The sequence below is a fragment of the Anneissia japonica genome, unplaced genomic scaffold (assembly GCF_011630105.1).
Source record: "Anneissia japonica isolate Jap-2015-1 unplaced genomic scaffold, ASM1163010v1 scaffold694_len1028156_cov167, whole genome shotgun sequence".
Classification (NCBI taxonomy): domain Eukaryota; kingdom Metazoa; phylum Echinodermata; class Crinoidea; order Comatulida; family Comatulidae; genus Anneissia; species Anneissia japonica.
This window is the reverse complement of record NW_022727885.1, coordinates 388,716-413,433: the sequence shown is the minus strand read 5'-3', so window position 1 is coordinate 413,433 and position 24,718 is coordinate 388,716. Positions and strand designations below refer to the sequence as shown.

Here is a 24,718-nt window from a genome sequence, read left to right as displayed (position 1 = left end):
TAAATCATAGAAACATCGTGAAAACTGTGCGATTGTCATTTTTTTCACGAAAAAAACGATCATATATTTTTTTAAAAATTTAAGATAGTAAAAATTTCCACATGACACGGATCTGTGCCAAAATCGACGAAAAAGGGGTTTTCATTTGATCTTTTAAACTTAAAAAAGAAACTTTTTTGGAAAAAAAAAATCCGCCCCTAATTTTCGGGATTTTAGGGCCGGTGGATGACGGCAAACAAACAAGTTTTCTTTTAGGCCTCATCATTATCATCGCCATTATCATGAACATCATCCTAACCATTCTCATTCCCATCATCATTGAGCCGAAAACGATGAAGTGAGAAATAGCAAAATCACAAAGCTGATGGTTTTGTGGAAATTTGACGATTTTTCGACAGTACTGTTTTACCTGTTGTTTTTTATGTTATGTTTCACCTAAGGATCACTACTAGCGTGTTCTGTGGCACTTACGGACCTTGTGAATGGAAATGACCAAAAAACCACTAGATTAATATAGCTATTTTTGTCAAAATCGGACGATTTTTTTACCCTGCTGTTTTCAGGTTGTTTTGTGTTCTGCACCTTAGGATCATACGGTCGCGTCCTGTGGCACCATAAGGAGTTTGTGAATGAAAGCATCACCACAAAACAGCTTGGTAAAAGTAACTCCGTTTCGATAAAAAAAAAAAAAAAAAAAGTAACTCCGTTTTAGTTTTTAGTTCCAGCATGTTCAACATCCAGAGAGCCAGTTACGTTCTGGAGACCACTACGAGTGAATACCATGTTTACAAATGTGTTTCTGTTCTTTATGCTAGTATTCAAGTTTCGCTCTTCGTACGAGTACGAGTGCCTGTCAGTTGAATGAAGACTATCCCTGTCTGTCTCCCCTGCAGTCAGTTAAGCGCCTAGACATGTCAAGTATCACCGCCTAGCAATCATCATATGATGCCGCAAGGCTAAATAGGCCTACTCAACCTCGTCATTTTGCATGTGATTAGAATATATTTGGTTCAATTGTACGTATGGTATTGGTGTTATTACCTGCAGAAGCAATCAACGAGGATACAATTAGGCCTATTTATTGTATTATTGTACAGCGAAATTGCTTTTTTCTGCCTTATTTTAAAAAATAATTTTTAGTGATTTTAATGAACATTTAGTATTATCTTAAAGTACTTTATATTTCATATAAAAATAAAGGCTATTAAAATCGTGTTATGTATATTATAAAATATGCAAATGATGAATATGAAACAATTGGAAATGTCTAAAGGCGTTTCTATCTAAACTTCAAACCAAAAGAAAAGCGAGACTTCGAATAATAAAAAATAGAAATCATTTTTTAAAGCAGCTGTAGGTGCCACCAGAACGCAAAACTGTTACATTTTTTTGCAGAAAATTGGCAAAATTTTCCCTTTTAAAAGTTTTACTTTCAGAATCGACAGATTACTGTATGTTCTGTTCATAGTTACCAACCTTAAAGATTTGAAATGCGAGAGTACACCAGTTTGTTGGGGGGGGGGCACTGGGGTCTAGAGGCGGAGCTCTAAGGATCTGAGCATTTTAAGCTGTTTTAAATCGATTTCAAGGAGCGTTTGTTGACAATACCGGGTACAAAAAATACTTTTAATAAAGACACATACAATTTGAGTTTCAATTTAGTGCCTACATTATGTTTAATTTGAGCACCCGAACTATGTACATAAACATTTCATTACTTAAACAAACAAAAAATGAATAGGCATACTGATTAATGTTTAGTAGCGCGTCAGTGAATTAAGTATTCACGTAAATACTGTCTAATGATTCAAGTTTTAATTGCATGACCGTTTTTATATGTTTAATAAAACTAATTTCTTCTAATTTTAAATAGATTTTCCCCTGAATTTGTGACAATTTGTTATCGCGCATAGACCTGTGCTAAATGCGTGACAAATTTATGAAATGCGGGACCGTCCCGCATTTCATAAAAAAAGCCACTTCACAACCCGTCAACAAATAGCCGGTCGAGAATGGTCAGCATGTGGTTGTTCGAACTAGGGGTGGCGCCAGAATTTGCCCGACGGGATGGGGGACGAGGTCCCCGACGAGGGGGGGGGGGGGGGGGGCGATGCCCCCGACGAGGTGTCAGATTTCCCCGACGAAAGCAAAGTGGGCGTGAACGAGCTTCGATTAAAAAGTGGCCCCGAAAATTTTGACAATTTAAGGATTTCAAATTCTTATTTAATCGATTTTAGAGTCTACTAAATATGTAGAAAATACATATAATTGTTTTCTCCCCGACGAATTGTGCTTTTTCTCCCCGACGGGGGGGGGGGAGTAGTGGGCAGCTCTTCCCCCCCCCTGGCGCCACCTCTGGTTCGAACCCTCGATAAGGTTCACAAGCTGAATGCAATAGCTGCGCCAAACCGCCTTCCCCATAACCTTGGGTCCATAATCTCAAAATTGGGACTGAGGTGGTGTCGACACTCACACTTCCCTACCGCCAAATCCTGCATCCGCCCCATAGAGGCATGTAGGCCTAGAGTTATTTTAACATCGTTGTCACTAAAATTAAAGCCAGGCTCCAGATGAAAAATAAATTGATATGTTGTACAACTGATTTTTCTAAAGCTTTGTCTACACTATCATATTTTATGCAACAAAAAATGTGATGTGCCGATATATGGGTACGATGACGTCATATCACATATCATCAAATTGTATCAAAAAAGTTGAACGTGTTTAACTCTAATGTTCCATCAAATTTTATGTGACACTTTTTTTGATGAAATTTGATAGTGTAGACAATGCTTTAGACACAAAAAAGCATATTTGATAAAAAAAATTGGAATGGTTATTGAGATACAGATTTTTGAATACCGTACTTCAACACTGGGAGGAAAAGGGGTGTAACCACCCTTTTTGTTTCCACTAGTTTGTTTTTGAATATTCTAAAATCTGTATCTCATTAACCGTACCCGAGCTTTTCGTCAAAAATGCTTTTTGTGTCTTAGAAGAATCAGTTGTACAACATATCAAATTGTTTTTCCTCCAGAGCCGGACTAAAATATCATTTGATTGTGTAACCCTTGGTAGGCCTACCACTTATCTCGTAACAAGTTCCTCATGGAAATATATTTGGCACTGAGATTATGTTGGGTATACAACCTATAATGTTATGGTTTTGAGAGATTTGCAACTACTGTATGTTTGTTTTTGTTTTTTTTTTTTTTTTTACAATTCTCGGTTTTCCGTTTAATAATTCGGGCCTATAACAGGCGAATGTCCCTTACTTTTCTTACCTGGAAAGTGACATTTGAATAAATCGAGGTAAACATAATATGGAAGTCCTCTGCGACGTCAATATAACAGTGACTGTGTACCCGTCGGACATTACATCACATTAAATCTTCGAAAAAAAATTTTGAGGCGCATCCCCGACGCCTTTCCCCCCCCCCCCTCCAATTTCCTGAGGGGAAGGTCGTTCATAATTTTAATGACACGGCTACCAGTACCAGTGCAGAAAACTCAAAAGATTAATAGGATATAGTTAACTTCTGTATTGTATAGGCTATTCCGAGTCCATACTTTTAAGACCTGCGCCTATTATAGCATACGACTCTTTGGTATGACTTCAAATAGTATTCATTGCAGTTCCTGAGAAAAGGAAGGCGATTCGCCATCCATTGCGAGCGTTGAGCGCGTCTTTCCAGTGCAGTATTCGATCGATGCACAGCATATTACGGATGACGATTCTATTTGTATGATGTAAGCCTATGCTATTGAAATCATTATGAATGTGTTGACCCATAACATATTCATCAGGAAGCCTAGGCATTCTACGAATATCCTTTCGAGTTCGACTAAGCAAATAATGGTCTCTTTCATATTCAAATATAGTAAAATAAGTTATAGATTATAGTCTAAGTTCTCAAAATAAAATACCCCAGCACTAGCAAATTATCCATCAAGTTAATTCGGTAGGTTCTGTGAGCAAAGCATTAATAATTATTATAGGTAAATTGTATTATAATATTACTATGTATGTGCTGAGGATATTTCAATATTTTCTTCGATTCAACACCAGTGAAATGCCGTTTATTAAACATAAAAGCTTTAAATATAATGATATATGTATCCTTGCATATTAGTGGTCCGAGCAGCAGTCGTTGTATTCGTGTTACCAGAGTACAGTAAGTGTTTTATCACAGTCGAATCATGTCTAGTATCTATATCTTTAAATATCCAATCGGTTCTCGTACCGTAAACCAACGTCTGCCGGGCGATTTTGACCACTTTCTTTTAAGCAATTAAAAATAAAATGTATCAAACAATATCCTAAATTCATGTAAACACGTGCGTTTATGGGACAGCACGTGTTTTTAAGACACGCGCGTATTCCTGGCCCAGTTCTGTTCCTAACTTTGACTGGCACACCTGAAAGGTCCATCCAATTCTGACCAACAAAATGTATGATTTATATTATATGATACTAATTATTTCCAGCATTACGCTGTGTAATGGAGTCTACCAGTTATTTGAATCTCTTCAACCATGAAGTCGCTGTCTAATTGTTTTGATGCTTGCCTTGACAGTGAGAGGTCGCAGGTTCGAATCCTGTCAGAGGGATTTTATTACACAATATCTTTATTCATTTAGTTTTGGCCTTGTTTATTCTCATCACCTAGCCTATTGTTTCTAATCATGCTTGCATGACTTCTCACTTTATACTATCTGGCTTTTTCTACCGTCACAATAGCAGGCAATGTATGATGGGCAACTGCGTTATTTTCTGCCCTGTGTACGCAGAAAGTGTATGATGGGCGTATTCAAGGAAAATTATTTTCCCAAGTGCTGCTGCATACCCTCAAGAAAATAATGGAATCAAATTTCCGTGACCTTGGCCATTGACCTTCCAAAAATAGAATGGTGTCTTTCTTTTCTTGTACCATTCCACTAAATTTTATAATCCCTTTATTGGTTTTTTACGTAATCTTGCTAACAGACAGCTGTAAATAAAAATATGGCTACTCACATTACACAGACACAATCAAATTGTAGTTCAGCAACTTTATATACAATAGTAAATTAACATTAGCATTATTTTTATGGATGACACACATTACCAGAAATAAAACCATTTACAATTTAAACATTGCTAATATGTATTAGCTATTTTTAATAATTACTTTTGGGAATGTAAACACTGAAGCACTTCCTCTATCGTCCAGCTGGATCGTTAGACCTGACATTAACTGTCAACTTCCCAAAATAACCATTCATATCACAATAAACTTGAAAAGATATTTATTTATTTATAGGACTACATTCGTTGAGAGCTATTTGAGAGCTATGCTACACGACGTTTTATTATACTGTATTCTTTATTCGAACACTGTATTTACCTTTCTTTGATGATTTATATTATATACATATATATACACATACATACATATATATAATATATATATGTGTATGTATATATATATATATATATATGTATATATATATATATATATATATATATATATATATTTATGTCTCTCTCTCTCCAATTAAAGACCACTTGTGGGACCAGGGTTTCTATGGTCTGTAGCGGCAGAAAAGTGGTATTAAATTGGAGATGGTCTATAATTGGAGGGGTCTTTAATTAGAGGGAGACCTGTATACATATAAATACATACATTTGATATATATTTATTCAAATTCACACATGTATCGTAGAGTCAATTTAACTTAATTATCATGATGAGGATGTAGTTTGAATTGCATTGGTCGTGTGCTCTGTTCCATGTACAATAACTGCATCAAATGCAGATGTTTCGGAGTGTTCAAGATTACAATTCTTCGATGGAGGGCAAATTGATTCGGTAAATTGTGTCAATAGAATGCTTTGTTCAATGTCGTCATCTTGCTGGCATGATTCAACGGTCAACGAATGGTTCATTTCATCAGACTCCTTCGTGCTTGTATTTTCATTCATGTGCGCTTTAATGATCTCCAAGTCACGTGCTATACCTGCGATCATGTTGCTTGCGGACATGCCCACAAGTTTCCCTTTGCGTCCTTTTGAAGTATTTTGCGCAGCTTTAGCTTTCAAAGCCATCTCTTGTTGACGACTTTTCTTTTTTATTTTGATTCTGTTGGATCGCCTGGTACCTGCTTGATCGGCGCTGGCGTTCATCTCAGCATTATAGGCTTCCTCCATTTGCAATATTTCGTCCAGTTCTTTATCAATATTTTTGCTTTTTCCTGTAGAGGTGACCTTATTCTTCTTCAGTTGAGGGCAAGTGTGATGTCTATTATATCCCTTATTGCATTTTTCACACCTGTTAGGATAATCGTCGGTGTGCATTCGCATGTGGTCTGTTAAGTTAGTTTTACGGCTGAATTTCTTATCGCAGACTTGACATCGAAATGGTTTGACGCCGCTGTGCGATATAACATGGGCTTTAAGCTTATCCTGTCTGTTGAATTCCGACTTGCATCCTGTCACAGACTGAAAGGGGCACTTGAAGCGTTTGACTGTGTTGTGAATTAACATGTGACGTTTCAGTTTATCTTTGCGATTAAATGCTGCCTGGCACATCTCACAGGCAAATGGCTTATATCCAGAATGAATCAACATATGTGTCTTTAGATAATGATCTGTCTTAAAGAATTTGTCGCACATCTCACATTTGAAGGTGCCGACACTAGTATGAGTTGGTAGATGGCGTCGTAAGTAGCGTTCACTTGGAAACACCTTGCCGCAATGCTGGCAGTCAAAGCGATGATTTGTGGTGGCATTGTGATGATCCAAGGCTGCTTGAGTGGAATATTTACTTAGACACTTGTTGCATCGGAAGGTTCTGCAAAATAAATATGTTTATATATAAACATAAATATTTTATGAAATAATGTGAACCAAGTGGCCAAGGGGCAAGGCAGGGACATCGCAAACTTAAAATAGAGGTATATACATCTAAATCACTTGTAATTTAAAGAACCCACTGCATCTTTCGGAAGAGTACAGATATTAGGCACGGACCACGTCCATACACAATTCACCACAATGATGCTGCGAGTTATGGGTTATTCTCTTACCTTTCCATAACGTAAAATGATTACAAAAAAAAGAACTTGATTTAAACATATGTGAAAGAACAGAACAATCTTTAATGTCACTAATATTTAAAGCACTTTTTGTGTTGGACCTTTGGCCCATGGTGGCCTCTTCGACACTACTTTTTAAACTAAATGTTTAATAAATAAAAAATAAATAAATATGTTTGGTGTAAGTCAGAGCATGATTATATTCAATAATTTTTAGTGTAAAGTACGTCCCTATTCCATCAATTTGCTTCCCCTGTGAAATACAGATAATAGCACACCGTCAAGAAATTGTAATCATATTGCCAATGTGATTGATGTACACTTTTCCGGAAAAAAGCAGTGGATTGTTTTACCGGATACTGCCTAATTCACTGTCAGAATTGCTTCGGCTGTTGTAGGTTTCATGGACCAAGCACAAATTTCTTAGTTAGCTAACAAAACAAGTTTACTTAACTGTTTTTATTAAAAGAAACTGTGGAAGTGTATTTGTGAATGAGAGCACTTACTTCTGTATGACTCTTGGACCCTGATTAGGATACAAACTGTGCGAGTACTGATGCACACCCAACTCGTATAGAGAAGGGAAGTGCTTACAACACATGTGACATCTATAAGACATCTCCATCTCATGAGTCTTGGTGTGCTCAAGAAAAGATTCTAGATTCTTGAATGTTTTTCCACAAGACTTCAAAATACACTTGAATACCTAGGATTTGGAGCACAGGTTTTACTGTTATATTATGGCAGAGAAAATGTTCATAATTGATATTCCAAATTTGGATATAACATGGACGATACACGTACTGTATGTTCTGGCTAAACTGTTGTACATCAACATTATGAAAGGCTATTCTTCATTGACAATACAATTTGGAAGATCATACAAATACAGTTGAACTTGCACAAGTTGAATCCAAAATGGCATTGAAAACTTGTTTGACTTTTGGCTTGTTTGGCATGCAAAAGTAAGCCTGACTTGTTCTAGTTAGGCAAAGTCGACTTACGCAAGTTTAACTGTACAGCATATGATGGTACCGATAGAGTATGGTAAAAAAAAAGAAGATTCATGTGATGAATCTGATGGTACAATTTCCTAATGGGTTCACCGCACTACACAATCAATTGAACATAATGAAATTTTACAACATACTACAGAACAGTAGGTCAACATTAGAACTTACTTGCTCATTTTTGTGCTGGGTCATATGCGTCTTCAGTGCAAAATAGGACTTGAATGATTTATCACAGAAACTACACAGGTAGGAGTTGTCAATGACGATGCACTCTGCTGGTGATGTTGAATTATACTCTTCTGTACAATATATAATCACTCATTTTAATTTACAGTATTACAAAACATATTTAGACACTTAAAAAACATTAAAATAATGGCAACACATAGCATGCAAACAAGATGTGCCGACACAATTTGATGATGATACAATCTTTAAACTATTTACAGTAATAGCGTTTGCTGCCATCCTAATTCATTACTTGTGGTAACTGCCCCTTAGTTTATTTGAAAGGCTTTCAACTTAGAAAGAATGTGTTTTGAACATTTCTCACAGTGCCCTTATATGGTACCACAGTCGTGTCATCACGATGCCAGATAGCGCTCTCTGTTGTCAACAAACGTTGGTTACCATTCAATACGCCTAAATGACTTCATAGGCTTTCTGGAATAGGCGTTTTAAAATCTAATATTTTACCATCAAAATGTACTAAAAGCACAAAAGCTCGCATTATATTAATTATCGAACAAACATTTAATCATCAATTAAAATTTACAAAGAAAAAGTAAGATACAACATCTTAATTATGTTAGAAATTGGGATCAATGGTTTGTCAGTGGAGAAAATGGGTTGAAAGCATTTTGCAGCGTAGCACTGTATTACTCAATACAAAACTGTACATGCTATCACTGATATTTGTCCTTTTTTTGTGTTTGTTGATCGTTTTCTACATCAGAACAATAAGGTAGTTAACAGTTTAGATGATTGAGCGAACTGGATGATGAGACGACCAAGTGGCTGAAGACGGATCTTCCATTGTAATTTTTTACTTGAACAAAGATGTATACCTTGCATGTTCAAACACGGAATTTTTAAGGGTTCCCTTTTCCTTAGAGTAATGATTAATTTTGTAATGTGAACATCATTAGAGATTATTGTATTTCTTATTGTTTAGCATCTTGCACCAGAACCACTGAACAAACTGTGTTGGTCAACGCAATAATATAGACAATGCTAAGCAACGTTTTTTTTCAGACTATTATCAAAAATCATCATCAAGCACTCAAATACAACGTAGATGGATGCGTCGGCCAATCTTAGCGCGTAATAGTGATTAGCTGGCAGGGAATGACTTTGATACTAAATAAAATTACACATTATAATTCCAAAAAAAAAAATGGAGATTGTCAAATATCTTTGCTTCATTATTACAGTAAATACAAATTTAAAAAAATTAAAAAAAAAAAAAAAAAAAAAAAAAAAAATCAAATTACCAGAGACTTGCTGGTTGGATTCATTCTCTTGCTCAACATTATTTTCACAGTCTTTTGTTGTTAATTTACTGATTGGCTGAAGAAAAGGAAGAGAATTACAATTAATAATAATAATAATATTTCACACACCCTCATTTATATAATTGTCAATAATATTTCTATTTTCTACTTCGTCTGGATTCTTTTTACAAGATCATTTTGCTGAATGGGGAAACAAAAAAAAAAAAAAAAAAAAAAAAATATTAGTTTGAATAAATAAGGTTTGAAAGTTTTGTTTAAAGACAACTCACCTTTTTAGGTAAAGTGTTTCCACGTCCTGATGGCCAAACTTTGTGCGTCTGCATATGTTTTTTAACATTGGATTTTTGTGCGAAGGCCCTACCACACACAATACACTGAAATGGTTTTTCACCAGTATGGCTTCGAACATGTTGGTTTAAATCAAACGACTTCTGGAAAGTTTTATCACAGTATGTACATTTAAACTTGCCGTCTCGTTTACTAATCCTAGTATTACTGCCAGAGGATTTTTCCCGAGGAAGTTCGACATTATCTTTGACAAAATTGAAGTCATTCAAGGTTTTAGGTACCTTATGTTGGGTAACAAGTAGATCGTCCTGAACCACTGTTTGGGTATTGTCAGCAATGCTAATGAGAGGTGCTGTTGTTGGTGTAGGTCTTGCAATTACAGGAGTACTAAAAGTTACTTGATTCTGAGACAAGCTTGCGAATGAGGCTGTATTGATAGTTGCTACGGACGTGAAGCCTTGCTGATTACCGTTACGGGGCTGAGTTTGCTGGGTCACAAATGGAACACTGGTTAAACTATTTGCAGCGTGTAGCACATTATTTTGAAGGTGGTCAACTGAAGCAAATGGTGATATCAGAACCTCTTCACTGAGAATAACATTTTGACCGGTCAGTTGAGTAAGAGGAGATTGTGGCACCGAAGTGTTGAATTGGATAGAGCGACTTAAAGGGTTCTGAGAGAAAGAGCTTGTAAATGCACTATTAACTGCCCCAACTCCAGCTCCCGATCTTGATATATGGCCTAAACAATTGTCTTTTTTATGGTTCATAAAAACTGGTAAATTTGTGAATTGCTTCTTGCATTTGCCACACTGGAAGACATCTTCATCATCTAAAATTTCCACCCAAAAAAAAAAAAAATCAGTTAATAAGATCAATTAAATTTTATAAAAATAAATTACTAACGAGCCGAAATATTTTAAAATGGAAAAAGAATGAAAAGTTGATATTAAAAACAAGTCAAAGTCATAAAAATCGATTTGAATGTTTACATACAATAATTAGCAAAAGATCGTATCTGTTTTCTGCTGCTATAGCAGGGGGTCTAGCAGTGCTATCCGCTGCACGGTGCTCTATTATAACTAGCCAGCTGCTCAGGCTTAAGGCCGCTGGATGTCCCCCAGTGAAAATTTGTTGCTGACGCTGTTTGTTTCAAAATAAACCCAATATAATGATGTATATCCCTGCTGTCAATTTTCTTTTTAAACCCTACCTGGTTCAAAACAAATTGTCATAAAAAACTAACATCTGAGTCTTCCATGTACTCCTATGCTATACAGCGATGCCTACTGCAAGTCTCTAAATTGTGTGCGAATTATTATTTAGAAGAGTTAAACAAGATTAAATAAAAGACTTTTTTTATTTTAGTCAAAAGACAAGGATGACAAAGCTAATGAAAATTACAAAAAAATTTATTTCATCTTATTTCTATATTTTTCGCATTAAATTTTTCATATTTATGTGAAATGCAATGAGTATTTTAATTAATTAGCATACTGACCTGCAGGTGGTTCCTGCACAGAAGCAGATGTCTCCAGCAGTGACTGAACTGCAAGTGCTGTTTGATTATCAATACCTACATTCAGAAGAAAATGCAAAGAATTATACATTGTATAATGTGGGTATAGATATGACAGTATATACAAATATCAAAACACAATATGGGAGAGTTGAAGCTTGGCTGGAATTTTTAAAATGTGACATATCACATTCATATATTGTATATATACAAATTTTGTATTAATACAATATTACTAGGCTAGGACCAGTTTAGAGGTTTTACAGTATGCATTGCAATCGATGTCCTAATTTTGTTCACTATATAGAAGAATTTGCAGGTTTCTATAGTAACTCAACTGTTTTATGTAATCATTTTATGATTATGTTTCTGGTGTAAGTTTAAGGCTGTGTTTCTGCAGCACTTATAAATCTCTGATAAATTATCTTCAAATTCCCTCCAAATATTCTATCCATCATGCAAAATTATGGACAACAATACAATTTGTTCAACATCAAAACATCGGTTTTGTTGACCTAGCAGGTGACCCTTTTTTGTGTGAGATGGATAGGCAATGGCCAAAAACAAATTTGTTCGGTAACATTTCACTCTGGGAAATGTACTGGCACACTGATGTTTCACTGTCCTTCTATATAGGGATTTAGAAGAAGACAAAAAAGAATGTTAAAAACTTTGTTTGGTGTGCTTTATAATACAATAATAATAAAGTAAGAACTTATATAGCGCCATTTAAAAAACCGAAGTAATTATCAGTGGCGCTTCATGTTATTGTTGGAATAAGTGCGTTTTAAGTGATTTTTAAAATAAAGGAATTGATGCTGATTTGTTAATGTGAAGTGGTAGTGCGTTCCAGAGTGTGGCTGCAGCAAATGAAAATGATCTGTGTCCGAAGGTCTTAGTGTTGGTGCGAGGGACAGAAATTAAATTGAGATCAGATGAACGTAGGGAACGGCCAGGCACATATTTGGGAAGAAGTTGATTAATGTATGCGGGTTGATTGAGAGTCAGTGACTTATAAGTCAGTAAAAGGATTTTATATAACGATAGGTAGGGATAGACCAGAGCCCAGTGAGTGCATTCGTTTTTTGTATCTACTGTAGGCCCTACTGATTCTCTTTGGGCCTTGTTTCCATAGCAAAAAATAACAAAATGGCTGCTTTCCAATAATTTTTATTGGGAAATAAGTGCTGCAGAAACACGACCTAAGTAAATGGGTCAAAGTAGTTACTTTTTTTTTAAACTTGGAAATTGATCTCTTTCGACTAAATACCTAGCTGCTATGCCCAACATACATTATTATTAGGCCTACTGTCCTTTACTTTTAAACAGCAGTTTGATTCTGTCTCAATATTTCCATGTTATTAATTCATATGAATGAATGATACTGCAGTAAATTCTGTTTAAATATTTCCATAATTCATATGAAATGAATGATGATGCATCATGGTAATGGTATAGGGCACATAGAAAAACTGTTAGATTATTACTCCTGCCAGCGTCAACAATTTGAGAAATATTGATGCGGGAATAAAAAAAAAAATTTTTGCTGCATCATTTATTTCAACAGCATAAAAAAAAACAATGAAATTTTGTGACTGGAATTACATTTTTTTTTTTTTTTTTGCTTTTTAAATTTTTTATTCAGAAATCTAGTATTGGAAGTACATTTTCTTTAAAAAAACAATAAAGTTATTAAAATATTTACAATATTCTTGCCAAATAAAAACAGTCCCCTCCCTCATCGATAAAAAAAACCAACAATATTCTATCCCTATTGTTCTGAATAAAAAAAAACACCTTCTCTCATCACTTTTTTTTTTAAAGAGTTAATCTAATAATATTTTCTAAGTGCCCATAGGTGATTCTATGATTTAACTGATGAGAAGGCTATAAGCATAGGCCTGCTCTGGAGCAGAGGCCGGCCTAGCTAGAGTCTAGAGGCCTAAATTAACTAAGGTTAGCCTAAGCCCTAGCTTTAGTTAGGAAAGGTATGGTTGGTTGTGGCCCATTCATTTGTTGTGGTTTAACTTTACAATTCGTATATTGTTTGTAGCATAAATAAGCCTAATCACACTTGGTATTATATTAATTATCATATTATTATCAAACTATCAAACAAGTGGGCCTATTAATCAGGTAATCCAGAATGGCCAGTTTCATGGGAAAATGTTAGGCTCAGGATTAGCGCTTTAGGAGGCCTACGCCCAGCAGAACAAGCGCTCAAAATGCCTACGCAAGACATAATTTTAATATTTATATGCTAGCCTCGGCTCGGTCAGTTGTCAGGTAGGATTGGTTTGCTTGCAAAGGCCTAGATAAGCCAAGAAATATGTTTGTCTCGACGCCAAAAGCAAACACGGATTGAGCATTCAGTTAATCAACTAAATGTTCAAACAATACAGCTAAATTAATAAATATAATGAAAAATACAAACCTGTCAGGGCTTCAAAAAGCGCCTGCGAGGATGCCATTTTGAGGTTTTGTTACAGCTTTTGTCTGATTGGTCTCGTATGATCACATGATTTTTGTTAACAAATTTTGAAGATATGGGGAATCTTCTGAGGCTCCAATGCACTGTGTGACCACTGCTTGGGATTTATCCCAAGATCTTGGGATTTTTAATCACACATTGGAATCTTGGGATTCTTTGTTAAATTTTCATTTAATCTTGGAATTTTTGGAATGATATGGAATTTTAAATTTGTTATCAATTAGTGAACAAATATGACCTTTATAACACCATAGTTGACAGTTGTGAATGAGGGTTGTTTGTTCAAAATAGACAAGTTGTCAGTGTGTTTCATTCAGATTACTTACTTAATTATGGTAATAATTTGTTAGATATACAAATAAGGGTAATCTTAAAACTTTACTGTAAATTGCTTGGTTTTGTTTTTGTTATGCTATTTATCCGTTTGTTGTTGTTGTTTTTTTTTTTTTAACTGTCTTTTGCTTTCCTTTGTTTATATTTATTGTTCTTGGGTGCGCCATCAAAGTGATGGGTGCCACTGATCTGAAAGTGAACTCAATAAATCGTATCGTATCGTGTAGGGCCTATCGTATCGTATCGTCTAATTAATAGTAATTTTGGAATCATTTTCAAAAAAAAATAATAAGGTGCATGTTTTAAGCTAAATCTCTCGATATGTGTCCCATTCGACGGATATGGTGTTTGCTTCAGTGTAGGGTGTAAAGTTGAGCAAGAAGCATAATTATTGGTAGGCCTATAGATTACTAATTATTATTATGCATTATTTTTTATTTTAGTTTTTTTATATTTTTTCCATGTTTATTATCTGATAATATTTATATTATTGCCACTATTGTATATACTACATGTATATAAGTATCGGTATGGTTTATATTTCGTAATAATCTATTATTCATATCTTCATTTCAAAGCTTTTCATTTTTGTGGTGGCCATTTTCCAAATATAAATTTTATTTTCTTTGTATAAGAGACAGTTCTACACATCATACAGAGACAGGTGTGGGTGTGTGGGTGTGTATGTTAATAAAAGCTTGGAAATTAAAAAAAAAATATTACACCTAGATGCCAGGAGATCTTGCACTGTTTGATACTTTGCTAATGCTTTTAATTGTGTTTTAATTTGACAATTAGAAGTTCAATAGAACTTAACAAAAATATTTAACTCTTATGCCTGCCACCTTATGGGCCTACCTTCCTCCGAAAAGAAGTTGATAAAAATCAACTCGTTTTTTGCAATAAAGTATGATTTGTGCTGGAATATTATACAAATAAAGGCAATTGCCATGTCATTTTTTATGTAAATGATTTTAATTCAGATAAGACATTCCCTACCACCACCACCACCACCACCACCACCACAACTTCAACAAATTATACACACTTGAATCAAACGAACTAGTTGGTCTCGAAATCCAGACACTGTTTCGTTACAGTATACAGGAATTCGTTGGAAAAGCTTTAAAATTGAGTTTTTGAAATTTTTATGTAGGTTTTATGTAGGCTTATATACTAATATGTTGCGAATCTTAGGATTTTTAAAGCAATCTTGGGATTTTTTAGACTGAATCTTGGGAATTTTTATTTTCCCCATTGGTCACACTGCTCCAAGTCAGTAGGTCAATGCCCCGCACCCGGCAGTGGCTGCCGCCACGCCCACTTTCGAAAATATTAAAAGAAAAAAAAAAGAAGAAATATGGACTTAATAACAACAACTATAATCATAATAAATAATAATAATAATAATAATAATAATAATAATAATAATAATAATAATAATAATAATAATAATAGGCCTAATTACATCTTTACTTTGTGTAAGAAAAACACAATTTTGCTCAATTCACACGAACACAACATTATCCCCCGACGCCGATTTGTCTTTTAGGACGCCGCTTTTCAATCAGTAGATTGAATACCTACATGCAAATATCGTACATTGTATAGTGTAGGCCTATCGTTTATATTAATAGTAAAGTTTTTTTTAAATAATTTTAATATACTAGTGATCAGACACTCAATGGAGTATAAAAGTTCTTTTATTTATCATTTTAAATGCCCATGTTACATAGTTTATTATTATATAAGACAGATAGATGCTTTTAATAAACAGACTAAGGATTACTTTTTTAAATGTTTTTTTTTTAATGTTTTGTTTGATTACCAGTATATAGACACTCGAAAAATGGGCCTACTATCATGTATTGTTCATTACCTGTGCATCATATTACTGTACTGTGTCTATGCAAGTAAATACGAACACTGTGTATACGGAAATGCTGACAATATACAAAATGTATTTGCTTCCTTTATTAAGCCGTCTAAAATCGTTTTGATAAGTGGTAAAGACAAAGCTTCCTGGCCAATCGGGGGAGGGGACCACCCCTCCTAAAACCCCCTCCCTCGGACCCAAGGTCCTCATAGGTGTGCTTCGCGCCACCCCGGCAGATCTTACCTGGATCCGCCCCTGATCGAGACTTTGTTTATACAAATAATAAATTTCATATAAAAATGAAATTTTATTTTTGGCCAATTAGCGCACCCACCGCCGGCCAAGACAAAATGGAATTTTCAGAAAAAATGTTTGTTTCATTTTTTTTTTTTTATAGATTTTTATTACGCCTACCATTTCCTTGAAATCTCCAAATTACGGAGAATTACGAATCAAAATGTATATGTATTTCTTCCTAATTAGGCCTATATAAATTTAAAGCATTTAGGCCTAACCATCTCATTACTACATTGTTTACATTCACCAATAAAATTTAATTTTTATCTTCTCCGTCTGGATATTTTTGGCAAAACCTATTTGCTTATATAGAAAATAAAATTAATTTTTTTTTATTTGTTCGCGAAACAATGTATAAAAAACGTATCGCCTATATAAGACGAGAATTTTTTTATACCTTGTTTGGCGAACCTGCCGCCCACCAACAGGCCCCCAGTGATGATTTCGAATAAAAGTAAACTTATCGCACCCTCCACCATGAAAAATGGAAATTTTAGAAAAATTTTCTTTCATTTTATTATGTCCACCACCACTGCCCCAAACCTCCAAAAAATAAGTTCTGGACGCAGGGTTCCCGGAACGCCGCCCTCAGCGGCGAGTGCGAAGCACAACCCGGGCTCAAAAGTGGAACGTGAAATTTGGATATGGTTTCGTAGTCAGATTTGCGAGAAAAACTTCAGCTACCCGTATTTCTCGACTGAGACGTCAGTGGGAGCTGTAATTTGTATGATTAGGAGATTGTGCAACCCTTCATTCGTATTAAGGGAATTTACGCCCAGAAACTTTAACCAGTAGTTATTAATATTTTGGTTATAATAGAAAATATTCATTTTTTTGGTGACGTCACACTCACATTAGTTAGCATGCATACGTCATAAGCTAGGTACGTCACCTTTTCCTGGCAAGGCAAACTTTCCCGGCGTGCTTTTTTCATGGATAAACAAACAGCACTGCTTTGCACATGGAATGCCTTTGCCCAAGCCAGGGCTACAAGAGCCGCATTGTTAGCATTGTATAATACTTAAACCATGGAGGTATTATTCACTATAATACCTCCATGACAGTACAGACGTTTGCTAGGTAACAACGTGATTGCACCTTCCTTCCCAGGTGTTCATGTAACACTGACATAATTGTTAGCTAACCAGTTTATGTATTCAATCTTTGTGAAAGTGAGTACCACGGCGTACTCATTTTCACAAAGCACATTTGCATCCCCTCTTGGAAAGAGGGATTCGAAATAATTGTTAATTGAATTAATCACCGTAATTTAGCTTACACTTATTATGAATTTAGGGAGCACTTAAAATGTGAAATAATCATTTCACTACCCGACAAACTCCGAACTTTATTCATTCATTAGGCCTACATAATAGTTTCATATCGCTGTACTATATACTCCAACATCACTGGTGCATGGTAACAACCAACTGACTCAATAACACAGCACCCCCTAGTTCCGTCACCTCTGGATATTTCTTTCTAATTATATAAATATAAAGCATTTAATCATCTACATTGTTGACATTTGCCAATAAAATTTTCTTTTTGTTTTCTCCTAGATATTTTTGGCAAAATGATCTGCTAAATAAGAAAACAAAATTTTACTTTTATTTCTTCCCGCCATCCTCTGACGAAATAAGAATAGTAAAAAAATATGTATACAGTAATTATAATCAATACCAATATGCATAATTTCACTACTGAAATTGTGTACAGGTATTGAAAGACTTTTGTGATTTTAAATACAGCAGACACACCTTTAAATTTAAACATCACTGCTTCTCTTTCTATATGTTGAGGACCCCTATGGAAACAAGCTCATTGAGCTTATAGTGCTATCCTCTTGCTCTCATTTTCGTGTGTTTTTATGTACTTGTTTTTTGTTGTGATATTATAATAATGAGGGAAATAAAACATAAACAAACAAATAAACAAACAAATCAGAAAACATCATCTTTTTTTTCTTCTCATATTTTGTTTTTATTAACTCAATGAATTTCTGTGTTTGCATCAATAACTTTTTTGTTGAAAAGCCTATTATCTAAACTAAATGAAATCAAATGGTTATCCTTTTCTTTTAAGTAAAATTAATGCAATACAGGTACTAGTAATACACTTTGTTATTTATTTTTAATAGTTATTTATTAATAAACTATTACTTTAATTCAATCCCTTTGTAAATAAATTTGCTACTTATTTTATATACTTTATATAAAATGAATAATTCATAATTATATAATACTTAATTCTAAACCAATCATAAGGTTTTTTTTTTTTAAATCGGCTGCTAATTGTTGGCCTTTTAGGCAATGTTCACACACACCATCTAACAGATCCAAATAAATAACATATGTGTTCACACTTGCGTTCACACAAGAAAATCCCGATCCAGATATCAAGAAGATGACGGTGGGATCACTGGAAATTGAAAATGCGTATGTGTGATTGGTTAATGATAAAAAAGCACTCAACTTGCTAACCGATAACGTATCTACTTTCTGAAAAAACGGTTAGCTTAGTTAATTTAAGCAACAGTTTGTTATTAAATTTGTGGGTGTTATTTTTATTATTTACCAATCAATGTGATCATAAGTTTTTATTCACTTTGCTGCTAAGTAATAAACAATAACCGGGATCGATTAATTAAAAAATGGCATAATTTACACCTCAAATGGTAAATTATTGCATAAAAACATGATTTATTAAAATACATGGTGCTATACAGTATTATATACCGCATAATTAGATTCTAGGCATCTGATTGGTTAAGAAGCGGGTAATAACTTCAACCATCACTCCTATGACTTAGGTTTGAATGATAGTTCACTTTTTCCCGGGAAAAAAGTAACTTTCACCCTAAATGAAAGTACTTTTTTGCCCTGTTGCTATGTGTAATCTCTAGGCCACCACCTACAACATTGCTATGTAATTTATGACATGCACTGATGGTAAAGGGGATGCGACCTCTACGACCCTGAGAGATTAGGCCTTTGATCGCCTAGCCCTAGAAAGTAAGCCTAGGCCTACTTGGTGTGTAATCTTTTCATTACTATACTTTTTTGGGGTTTTGTAGAATCTATGTGTGAAATCTATAGCCCCTCAGTGATGTGGAGACCATAGCCTTTAACAGTCCCCACATTACCTATAGATTTCACCATTCCCCTCATGAGCAGTCAATATTGTATACTATTATCTATTTTAATCTATCTACGTTCCTTTTAATTTCAATTTGTATAATTTTTGAGAAAAAATAATAAAAGAAAGCTCCTATCAAATTGTTTTATCTTCTAAGAACAAAGGAGCATTCACACCGAATTCAAATTTTCGGATCGGAAAACCTACCAAACCGATCAGAAAATCGAATCAGTATGTAGGAATAGGGGCACTGACATTCAGCGCATTGGAAACGTGGTCAGAATTTTGGTTCTGGATTTGATTCATGTGAATGCAGTTTAAATTGAAAACTGAATATTAGTCACACAGAAAGTTAGTTTAATCATGAAAATCATAATTAATTTCTAAAAAATCCTGAAATATTTGAATCTATTCATTTTTTACTTTACAGTAACCGAATATTTTGAGTTTAAATGTACTCATCATCATTTGTAGCATGATGCCATTAATTTTCACAACTTGTAAATATGCGCTTGAATTATATAGACAGTTACATGTTTCATCATTGCAGCGAATCAAACACAGGCATAATAGCAGGGTTACCCATTGCTTGTTGATGGTACTGCACGTCGATAGCAACTTGCTGGTGCTGTTGTTCATTGACGACTTGTTGAAGCTGTTGAACAGTTTGCGCAGACAAAGACTGAATCGCTTCTGGAAGAATCTGTATAGCCTGCTGCTGTGCATATAACGTGTACAGAGGAAATGCTGTATCTTCTTTATTCTGGTTGTCTGCCTCTTCACTGTGCTCTCTTTGTTTATGTACTTCTAGCAGTTTCGGTCTCATGTATCCCTTGCTACACAAGTTACATTTAAATCTGTAGTTGCGTGTATGCAGGACCTCATGGTCACGCAAGTTGTCGGACCGATAGAAACCTTTGCTACAGTAAGTACATTTGAATGGTTCTACCTCCAGATGAGTGTTAAGGTGATCCTTTAACTTGTCCTTGCGGGAGAACTTTCTTTCGCATCCTTCGTGAGTGCACGCAAACGCTTTCACGGGATTATGCACACAGAGTATGTGCCGATTAAGCTTGAATTTTGTCGGAAAGGCTTTTCCGCATGAGTCGCAAACGTATGGCCGTACATCGGAATGATTAAGGCGGTGTTTCTTCAGATCTCTGCTAGTCTTGTAACCCAATCCACATATGTCACAGAGGTGGTGTCTTGCGGTGTCATGGGTGAGTATGTGCATTTTTAGTTGACGTACACTTACTTGTATCTTTCCACAAACATGGCAAGGGTAGTGGTGAGTTTCATTTCTTTTGTGTTTGCTTAGGCCTGCTTCAGTTGGAAACTTACTCCAGCAAGTCTCGCATTTATACATCATGTTGTGATAATACTGCCTCATTTTTTCCTTTCTTAATTCTTTCCTTTTGGCTAATCCTGATGGTTGTACCCGCACACATGTTTTACAACCGCACCACAACATGTCTTCGTTCTCAGGGTGTGACTTTACATGTGCATCAAATTTTTCAAGCTTTGAAAAAACTTGCAAGCAAGTGTCAAGAAAACAACGGAATAGCTTGATCTTGTTATGTGTATCAAGCATATGAAGAGGTAGACAGTCAATCGTAAAGAACGTTCCGCAAGACTTGCATTTGCGGGTATTAAGGTTACGCCGTGATTCTCGTAAACTCTCATCGTTTCCTGTATTTGTAGGATCTTTCTTGTTTTCCTGCTTATCACCTTCCTCTAGACTGTTTTCCATGTCTTCAGTAGCTTCTTGCGTATTCATCAGTTGGTTATCCAGTAAGTATTGCTCTTGATCCTTCTTAATCAACTTCACAACTTTATCTACATCCTCTAAACTCAAAGTCGAGCAATCCATATTAGTTTGCTGGTTAGTTTCGTTGACATGTTCAAGTTCACTTTGGGAATTTTTCACTCGTTTTACGTCATCCAAATCAAGCCAAACTTTGTGCGTATCGACATGAATCGTAAAATCATGTCTATCACGTGAGTAGTGGTTACACAAGATGCAAATCTTACCCTTACCTTCCTGGCACTTCAGTCTGTGTTTCTCCAGATGGTTCACCAGAACAGTTCGTTTACAACGTCTACATTTTATTTTCTCATTTTTTATCTTCGTTTTGGAATCATCTTCATTATTTACCTTCGTAACATTTCCATCGTCGAGATAAGCATCACTCATGTGTTGGTCTCGGAAGTGGCTCAGAAGTAACGAAGAATGTACACTGCTGAACTGACAGAGGGAGCAGCGTCTGATACGTGAAGTGGATTCCGTTACATTGTCTGTTAATGTTTCCTTTGGACTACAGCAATTATGACGTTGCATACGAGCTCTGTTCAAGAACTGAACTTTACATTGTTTGCACAAGGATAATTCAGGCTTGGAACATACATGTTTCATATACAAATTTGAGTTTGGAAAAAAGCAATCACAATCTTCGCAGTTCTTGGCATTTGGACAATTATGGTTTTCAAGAAGGGTGGCATTCTTGAATTCACCAGCGCACTGAGTACACGTCAACTTCTGACAGACATGCGTATCCTTATCGTTCATCGTCTTGAAAACTGTTTTGCACTGAGCACATGTAAATGTCTTTCCACATTTACTTGATTTTTTCACTACCTTCTGAGAGGAGAACTGCCCCATATAATGAGAAACAAATTCTTGGACTTTTTCGTTTGCTATCATATGCTGCTTTTCAAGATGATCATTCAAGTTGATAGTGTAGTCTGAACACAACATACATATCGTATCTTTGGATCTGGTTTGATGCTCTCTTGACCTCAGCCTATCATTAGGGGTGTTTGACTGTAAAAACATGTAATTATGATCGATCAACTGTGAATTATTTGTTGTGGATTTGCAGGAATCATTTGCAATATCGGACACAAGAGCAAATTCAGCTGCTAAATCTACAATGTTATTTGTAGCCTCAATGTTCAGTTGTTGTTCAGCATTATTTGTATGTACATTTGGATCCTTGGTATTTGCACCATCTACAATCCCAGTAAATGTACAGCTTTCACCTGTTTTAAAGAGAAACAGAACATCTATTAAATTATCCCGATTGTATAAAATCACACTAGAATCAGAACATAGAAATACATGTTCATGATCACAACATATGCAGGGGTCCCATGTCTCCCGGAAGTTGTAGGAGTTTCCTGGATATTAAAATGGCTTCCCGCGCTCCTGCAAGCAAGCAAGAATCTCCCGCAAAATAACCTCCAGCAAGTTCATAATATTTGACGATGCTCATAAAATAGAAATAAAGCATGAGATGAAAAAATGGAGGTGTAGTATTTATGAATGTTATTTGTGTTTTGTACACTTGCAAAGAGTGCCATCATTCCATGAATGACTGGAGCAGTCACACGTTCTGGCTGTATTGTTTGATTCATGATTTAAATAGTATTCTTATCGGAATAACAGTTGCATTGGTACAGCCATTTTGTAAGATGTGATTATTGTGATTACACCATGGATATAAGTTATGATAACACTGGGATTCAAGTTGATCACAACATGGTAAATGTTTACAGTACAACATGGAAGTACTGTAATGCAAGAAGTGACCACAACATAGTATTTATGTGATCACAGTATGGAGAATATGCTGTGATTACCACACTGAAGTATGTTGTGAATGATCACAACATCGATATATGATGTTATTACTATAAGATATGATTACAATAAATGAATTACGAAAATAAATTAGAATCTTATTACAAAAATCGGGAAGTTTAAACATTTTGTAATCAGATATTTGAGCTAAACGTACCTGCTGTGTTGCCATCTAGATTGACTGAAATATCAGAAATAGAATATATGTTCAGATTTATGTTGCTTTGATGATTTGTTTTAGTTCTGTCTTTACTTCTGCAGACTTGGCTTTTCTTGTGTCTCTTAAATGCATTGTAGTTGAAAAACCTTTCCTTACACTTTCCACACTCGAAAACATCTTCACCTGGAATGAGAAATGTATCAAATTGTTACTCATTCTGTTTCCAAAAACATGTACTGTAGAGTAGGAAGAGTTGTTTAAAAACTTGGACATGAGTAAAAGGAGGTATTGTATGGTAAATTATGTGCACATGTGCTCTGGTTCTCAAACTATGGGTTGCTACATTACCAACATTTCATGAGGCCTACTTATTTCGTTTGTTCTTCAAAGTGACATAATAATCAAGCCCGTAGACAGAATTTTGGTAGGGGGGTTCTTTTTGATACTGAAAGGTCAAAACCCCGGTGGGGGTCCAGCATTCTAAGCATTTACAGGTGTTATTTAATTGATTTTAAAGGCCATACATTAAAAAAATGTATATATTAAAGAGGTAATTTTTTGAGTTGGGAAAAGAAAAAAAAACTACTACTTTGTACTACAGTATTGGTAATTTAACAACAGTAGCATGATACAAACTCCAAAGAATCCAGTATGGTTTATTCCTTATTTTTTATTTATATAGCACTTTGGAAGACAATCAATAACAAAAAGAACCGACAAATTTGTATGGTTGGTTGTAGCGTATTATAATCATATATATGTATATACACAGGTGAAACTATCCCCCGCCGGACACCATCCCGGTATGTCTGAGTCAAGGTTTTGGTGCCTAAATGGTCATACGTACTGCACAATAAAATATTGCATCCATAGTAATATAATATATGGTGGCCGACGATCATATCGGAAAGGTCGGCGCTCTGCTGCTGCTTCCATGCCCTGTCCCTTTGGGTGGTTAGGCCTACTGATTTGTACTACTTAAGGTTGTACTGATTAAATAATAATGTTGTAACAGTTGAAAATGCCCTATTTTCATTTATTTTTTGATATTACTAGGTAGGCCTAACAAGTATTAAAGTAGGACTTTTTTTTTAATGATAGGCTCTAGGCTAGCCCAAGGCTAGCCAGCCTTGTTGAAAGGTATTCTGTTGAAAGGGCACTTCGTGGATTGGATTTATTCGGTGTAAACACCAAGGATAGCCCACGACAGTCTAGAAGAAGACTTATTTCCAGTGGGGTCCTTCTTGTGGTTATTGGGTAGTACACCGGGAGACAATCCCCTACTCTTTTCCGAAGAGTGTACTGCGTTCTTTAACGTGCACATGGGCCATAATGCACACGGGACCAGCGGCTTAAACGTCTCATCCGAAAG

The 24,718-nt window shown here is 35.3% G+C and overlaps 2 protein-coding genes across 2 annotated transcripts in view; both read right to left on the bottom strand.

Annotated features, from left to right (window-relative positions):
- Nucleotides 1-5,469: 5,469 nt before the first annotated feature.
- LOC117113840 (zinc finger protein 341-like) lies at nt 5,470-13,953 on the bottom strand. Its single transcript, XM_033257294.1, has 7 exons — nt 13,846-13,953; nt 11,394-11,468; nt 9,874-10,724; nt 9,584-9,659; nt 8,259-8,389; nt 7,584-7,783; nt 5,470-6,833 (listed from the first exon to the last, which is right to left on the bottom strand). Exons 1-7 carry the CDS (start codon nt 13,880-13,882, stop codon nt 5,726-5,728), a joined length of 2,478 nt encoding a protein of 825 aa, XP_033113185.1. The 5' UTR covers nt 13,883-13,953; the 3' UTR covers nt 5,470-5,725.
- Nucleotides 13,954-18,378: 4,425 nt separating this feature from the next.
- Nucleotides 18,379-24,718, bottom strand: part of LOC117113867 (zinc finger protein 91-like) — a 9,684-nt gene continuing 3,344 nt past the window's right edge. The window contains exons 3-4 of the mRNA XM_033257331.1: nt 23,344-23,529; nt 18,379-22,585 (exon numbers count right to left, since the gene is read on the bottom strand). Coding sequence (XP_033113222.1) covers nt 20,088-22,585; nt 23,344-23,529 — 2,684 coding nt within the window. The 3' untranslated portion in view covers nt 18,379-20,087. The remainder of the gene's footprint in view (nt 22,586-23,343; nt 23,530-24,718) is intronic.

What these genes read in the sequence shown, in the direction of transcription:
- LOC117113840 (XM_033257294.1), bottom strand. Translation starts at nt 13,882, where the DNA reads ATGGCATCCTCGCAGGCGCTTTTTGAAGCCCTGACAG. An exon ending in TGTGCAGGAACCACCTGCAG is followed by an intron (nt 10,725 to 11,393) that starts GTCAGTATGCTA and finishes TGGAAATTTTAG; the next exon opens with ATGATGAAGATGTCTTCCAG. An exon ending in ATCCAACCAGCAAGTCTCTG is followed by an intron (nt 8,390 to 9,583) that starts GTAATTTGATTT and finishes TATATTGTACAG; the next exon opens with AAGAGTATAATTCAACATCA.